At 37.1% G+C, this 6,883-nt stretch overlaps 1 protein-coding gene across 1 annotated transcript in view; it reads left to right on the top strand.

The window, feature by feature from the left end:
* LOC103601545 (disks large homolog 1-like) overlaps positions 1–4,799 on the top strand; it is a 164,953-nt gene extending 160,154 nt beyond the window's left edge. The window contains exon 21 of the mRNA XM_008585979.1: positions 3,307–4,799. Within this exon, the coding sequence (XP_008584201.1) occupies positions 3,307–3,413 (107 nt within the window). The 3' untranslated portion in view covers positions 3,414–4,799. The remainder of the gene's footprint in view (positions 1–3,306) is intronic.
* The last annotated feature ends 2,084 nt before the right edge of the window (positions 4,800–6,883 follow it).

The following is a 6,883-nucleotide window of genomic DNA, read 5'->3' as shown; positions in this document are numbered from 1 at the left end:
TGGTCTGGGCCTGAGTCTTCATCAAACTGCACCCCTTGCAATTCTATATTCCTGACCAGTCTCCTCTGAGTGCTCCTGCATTGATTGAGGGGCAGATCGGCTGCCCTTGCTGTGCCCCAGCGGGTGCATCTCCCCCACTGCCTGTGCTCCAAACGCTTCCCATGGGATGGGCTATGCTCTGGTCTCTTGCAGTGACTCACCAGCCTCTGAATGGCTCCTTTTTTTCAGTTGTTGTGGCTCCTTGGTCCTGTGTTGTTCCATGAGATCTCTGTTGGTGGTACTGCTGGCTTGGGGGCCACCAAGGCCCTCTTCTCCCCTGCCACCTCCATGCAACTTCATCCGAAAGGCACAGCTGCACCTTTTTGCCGGCTCCTGCTCTGTGCCTTCAGCAGCTCCAGCCTTAAAGTGGCAGCGGCATGAAACGGTTGGAGCAGTTTTTTCTTTCTCTCATTGTGGCTTCTCCTACCTTCATGCACTCCGTAGGTCTCTCCTCTTCCCCTGAGCTCTAGCGGCCCCAGCTTGACTGTTGTTGCTTTCTAATAGTTGTAAATTGGTTGATTTGTGGGAGAGAGTGACACTGGGGACCATCTATTCTACCATCTTGACCAGAAGCCTCATTCAATTTGTTTTTTTGGTTTTTTGGGTTTTTTGCAGCTGGCTGATACGGGGATCTCCCATGACCTTGATGTTATAAGGCTGCACTCTAACCAACTTAGCTAATTGGCCAGCACCCAATTTGTTCTTTAAATTATTCCTTAGGTTTCATTGGGCAGATTTTTGTTGTTATTTGTTTGTTTGAAATAATGGTCAACCTATATTTGGTGTTCACACTGAGTACCAGTAAGTTTCAGGGTATTGTAAGCCGTGTGTTTGTTTTTAAAATAATTTTAGACTTACAGAGAAGTCACAGGAATAGTACAGGGAAGTCTCATATACCCTTCACCCATGTTCCCCAAGTGTTAGCATTTTATAGCATTTACAGTTTTTCTGAAACAGTTGAGAGTAAGTTGCAGGTAGATGCCTCTTTACTTCTAAATACTTCAACATGGGGCCGGCCTGGTGGCGCACTGCTACAGTGCGCCGCTTGGGAGCGCGGAGGCACTCCCGCCGAGGGTTCGGATCCCAAATACAGACCGGTTCCTGCTCACTGGCTGAGCGAGGTGTGGGCGCAGCACCGAGGGTTGCGATCCCGTTGACGGTCCTGGCCCGGTACGGGCGCGACACTGAGGGTTGCGATCCGTTGCCGGACACGAAAAAAGACAAAAAGGAAAAAATAAATAAATAAATAAATAAATACTTCAACATGTATTTCCCAGAAAACAAGGACATTCCCTTATATAATCTTAGTAATATTATCAAAATCAGGAAATTTAACATTGACGTATCTCATCTAACTACAGGTCTTATTCATATATTGCCAATTATTCCATTAATGTCTTTAGAACAAAATGAAAAAAAAAATGTTTTTCCTGTTCCAGTATTCAATCCAGAACCAAATGTTGCATTAAATTATTGTAGCTTTAGTCTACTTTAATCTGGAACAGTGCCTCAGACTTTACTTGTTATTCATGACTTTGATGTTTTTTTAAGAGAAAGGGCCAGTTCTTTTGCATATGTCCCTCCCTCAGTTTGGATTTGTCTGATGTTTCTCGTGATTAGATTTAAGTTAATGCATTTTGGGCAGGAATATGAAAGAAGTAATGATGTATTATCTGCATCATACAGGGAGGTTTATGATGTTGATTTGTACAGTTATTGGTGATGTTACTTTTAATCATGTGGTTAAGGTGTCTGCAGCCTTATGCTTTCCCAGTTCCTTACCAAAGAGAATGCTGGTTTAGTAACCATTATATTAATGAATATATAAAGTAAGCAAAATGTATGTTTCCCAAACCAACTTCTGAGTAATTCTTTCTTCCTAAAATAAGTCATTGTATGTTGTTGTCGACCTAAACTATGAAATACTATTGATTCTGTACTTGGCTGTTGGAGTGCAACAAGATGCCAAACGGGTGAACCAAGTGTTTTCTCAAATGAACTGTGTCTTCAGGGATATTAAGATATGTCTATATTTAGCTTAAACTGTGAACTCTCACAAAACTGATACTAGTGAATTTTATGTTTTTTAAAATTTGGTTATTCAAGCATATTAGCAACATATGTTATAAGCCCTCCGTACTGTACATCCTCTTTCTTATGCATGCATAATTTCAGTCACCAGATCAACAATTTTATTTAAAATCTCCACTTGATATATATATATATATATATTTTTTTTTTTTTTTTTTTTTTTTTTTTAAAGATGACCGGTAAGGGGATCTCAACCCTTGGCTTGGTGTTGTCAGCACCACGCTCAGCCAGTGAGCAAACCGGCCATCCCTATATAGGATCCGAACCCGGGGCCTTGGTGTTATCAGCACCGCACTCTACCGAGTGAGCCACGGGCCGGCCCTCCACTTGATATATTTTATGCCAGGTTTTTGAGATAAAGGAAATCTACATCTATGATGCTCTTCTTCAGTCACTGAGCATCTTTCTGTGGTTTAATAAATGATTTATTTGAGTTATAATCCTGAATTCTTTAATTTATATGTAAACGTTTTCTATTTTCTTAAAAAGTTACTCATGCTTAGTGCTGTCTGGTGAGACTTTGTTTTTTTGTTTTATTAACTGATCCTTATTCCTCACAGACCTCAGGAGCTCCCTAAAGAATTAGTTGTTAGTAATTGTTACCATTTTTTTATTCATACATTATATCGGGGAGCAAATATATTACCTATCATTAATTTTAAGAGTCTCTAACCACTAACAAGCCAGATTATGTATCTCAGTTCACCTACACCATAGTACCTAACATAACTAGCATACTGAGGAAAGTAATGTCAATCTATAATCAGCTCTTTTCCCCTAAGGTCCTACCCCCCAAAATAAAATAAAACAAAAAGTAGGCATGCTTGCTGTCTGCTCTCTTTTTTTATCTGTATACATTTATGGAGAAATCAAGAAAGTTAAGGAAATATGTAATTTGCTTTAAAAGAATACAGCTCATACATGCTCAGATGATAAAACAAAACAACAAACAAAAAATCACTAAATCTTATTTTTTGATCAATTTAAAGTTTTTGTATTCTACAAGTGGGATAATTAATTAAACAAGCAGTTTTTACTAAGCAAACAATACATGAATAGTGACTCTTGCGTGGATGAGTAACTTTCAAAAATTTAGCTTCTACTATTTCACCAATAATTGTAATGGCAAAGATAGACAGTTAATGGAGATTTCTGATTATGTTTCTATTATTACAGCTATTGTACAAGGAGATACGCTAGAAGACATTTACAACCAAGTGAAGCAAATCATAGAAGAACAGTCTGGTCCTTACATCTGGGTTCCAGCAAAAGAAAAATTATGAAGACTGATGTTCTTCTATTTCTCTTTTTCACAATCCCATTTTCATTGATCCTTCTTTGCCCTTTCCTTCTGGAGTCTGTTTTCAATACTCCTTTCATGTTGAATCATATCCCACTCATCATGGTCCGCAGCTGCGCTTATTTTTGACATCTAGTGTCTCCTTCAAGTTGCATCATCTGTATTATGTCACTATTGGTTCGTGGCCATTTTTCAGAATTGAAGACAGAATGGCCCCACCAGCTATTAAGGGTTTGGGGAAATGCGGAAATTGTGGTAAAATTCCTTAATGTTTAAGGGAAAGTAACTTTAAGAGATTTTCAGAAAAGCTTTATATACATTCTTTTCAAATTTTAATACAAATGAAAGAAAAGTGGTTTTAATCAGTGATTTAGTAGACTGAGCAACTATGCACGCTTAACTTTAATAGCATGGTTTGGCCATTATATTAGCTCTCAAGTCCTTTTCTCAATTGACTTCTGTTATCAAAGCAATTATTTCATTATAGACAAATAAGGAAAATATGTTTTTTTAATTTTGAAATTAATGTCTGAGTTAGCTTTCATAATTTCACAAAGGATATTCATTTTTCATAACAGTTCTTCTAAAAGTCTTCTGTTATTTGAGGGTTTTTTCCCCCCAGTACATTTGCTAGGAATAACAATGTTCAAATGTTTATAATCTACTTGTGCAACACTATTCGTAGTGTCTTTAAATAGTTTTTCGTACATAATGATCATCACATTTTCTGAATTGAGACCATGTTTAGGTGCTAGGGGAGCTTGCCTTTTACACAGAAGGTTGAGAAAATTTCATGGACACAAATACAAAACAGACATTACAGTGGTGATGTAGTAATTATTATGGCAATGGAAAAAGAGTCCAATTCATAGCCTAAAACTTTAAATGTATTCTTAGGGGTCAGATTTTAATGAATATTTTACCCACAATAACTGCCTATTTTGTTATAATAAAATATACATATATAAATATATATAAAACTTTCTTTAACTGAACTCTGTAACTATGGAAATTATTTTCTTTACATAGTTGCATACACACACAAACATATATATATATATTTAAAATATATTTTTTTCTTTTGCCACCTACTCCTAACTTTTTATTTGGTTTTTAAATTAAATATTAATTGATTAGACTTACTTTCCTTAATCATGTGAACTGCAAACGGGGTATATGGCGGTTGTGAGGAGAAACCTTTAGGGAAATTAGGTTACAAGAAAAAGTATGGGCATGTTCTCCTCTTTTCTACAGAAGTTTTCAAATGTTTCCTGGTTTTTTCATCATCGTTGTTCTTGTTATTGGGTTTGATTTTGGTCCTCTGCCTTTCCTTCTCCCAGTTCTCCTTTCTTTAATAGACAGGCAAAAGCCCCATTTATGTGTAAGTTTTCCCCTGAGATACCTTTCGTCCACTGCTCTGCACTAAAGTTGCAAAGATCTTCATGGTGAGCAATTTTAAGAAATTTTAATGAAAGGTAGAAATGACTTCAGAAATCACTTTCTCTGGTCCTTTATATTAATAATATTATTTGGCTTCCCATTGCTCTTTGGAGTTGTTTATTAAATATGTTAATGAAAGGTAGAAATGACTTCAGAAATCACTTTCTCTGGTCCTTTATATTAATAATATTGTTTGGCTTCCCATTGCTCTTTGGAGTTGTTTATTAAATATATGTTTTTGACAACCTCCTCATTACAGTTTCTTAAACAAATAAGTACTGGTTTGTAAAGAATTATCAACATTATCCATTCCACTTATGAGAAAGAGGAGAACAGCTAATAAACTTTATTGTAAAATCCATATGTTAAATGTGTCTTGAATTTTGAAAGAAAATATTTTACAGTCTAACATTTTCTTAGAACAATTAGGGACATCACAAAATTTATAAACTGAATTTGAGAGCCATTAGACAAACTAATCAAAATTTCTTCTGTGGGTTTTGGAACTAAATATGTTAATATATTCGTTTGTTTTGCTTATAACAAAATACACAGAACTGGGTAATTTATAAGAAAACGAAATTTATTGCTTACAGGTTCAGAGGTTATAAAGTCCAAAATTCAGGGAACACATCTGGTAAATCTTTGGTGGTGGCTTTACAGCAGTGCCAGGGGTCTCACGTGGCAGAAAATGGCAGAGCAGAGAGAGCAAGAGAGACTAATTTCCTCATTCACTCTCCTTTTAAGGCCCTCAGAACCATGACCCTGACCACTGTTATTAATCCATTCACTATGGCATGGGCTTACGATCTAATCACCTTTCAGTTAGAATCATGATAGGACTTCCCACCCTGAACAGTTGCAGTGTGGATGTAAGCTTCAATTGTTGAGGTGGGGGGTGGGGGGACATCCAATCTACAGCACCTTGTTAAGTAATTTTTTAAGAGTAATAAGGAATATTTCCCAACATTTCTTATATAAATTCACATTTTAGACTCTTGTTTTGTTTTGTTTTGTTTTGTTTTGTTTTGTTTTGTTTTGTTTTGTTTAGGCTCCTCTTTGGAGTAACACAGGCTCTTCACTGTTTTCCCAAGTTGCAAAAATTCTCTCTCCATCTTTTGCCCTGTATTCCTCTATTCAATGTTGACTGCCACAATTAGATGAAAAGCATGGGGATTTTTTTTTCTTGCATCTGTAGTGGAATATTACTTAATATTTTATAAATATTACTTAATATTTTATAAAAGAAAGAGGACGAGGAGTTAAATGTTTCTAGTGTCGCTATAACTACAAGGCTTAAGTGAAACCACTTGCCCAAGATAACTTTAGTAAGTGGCAGTACTTGGTGTTTGGATCCAAGTCTCTCTGCCCTGAGTCTACATTCTTTCCAATACACTATGTTGCCTCCACTTTTCAGCCCCTACTGTGTATAAGGCACTATGACTTCAAGGGGTACCAAAATAATTTACAGATAAAAAGACTTAGATGAAGATCCTTACCCAGAGTCACACAATTAGTAAGAATCCATAGAGCTCCCATCACAGCTGAAAAGATTATTTCTGGGAAGCAAATCAGCCTAGCACTGTCACAGTGACATATACAGAATGAACTTCTTTAGAACCAAAACTGGACCAGTATCCATTAGAAAAAAATTTTACTATTCTAGTGCACAGGGAATAATACACAGTTTTAAGTGTTTCATGAAATATTCCATAATTTTATATGTCCCCAGTATCCGTTAGTTTGGAAAAAGAAAAATGCCTCTTAAATGTGGCTACACATTTCTGGTTGGTTTCCTGTTCCCTAACTGCCTAAGACTCTTCAGTAAATGATGGAAACAAGCTTGCAGAGCTCATTCCAGCAAAATACACTCCAGTTAACAAATACTGCTAGGGCCGGCCCGGTGGCGCACTGCTCGGGTGCGCCACTTGGGAGCGCGGCGGCGTTTCCGCCGAGGGTTCGGATCCCACATACAGTCCGGCTGCTCACTGGCTGAGCGAGGTGGGGGCGCAA

Source organism: Galeopterus variegatus, unplaced genomic scaffold (assembly GCF_000696425.1).
Source record: "Galeopterus variegatus unplaced genomic scaffold, G_variegatus-3.0.2 Scaffold3785, whole genome shotgun sequence".
In the NCBI taxonomy this organism is placed as follows: domain Eukaryota; kingdom Metazoa; phylum Chordata; class Mammalia; order Dermoptera; family Cynocephalidae; genus Galeopterus; species Galeopterus variegatus.
The sequence above is the reverse complement of the archived record's forward strand: the minus strand, read 5'-3'. Positions and strand labels throughout refer to the sequence as shown.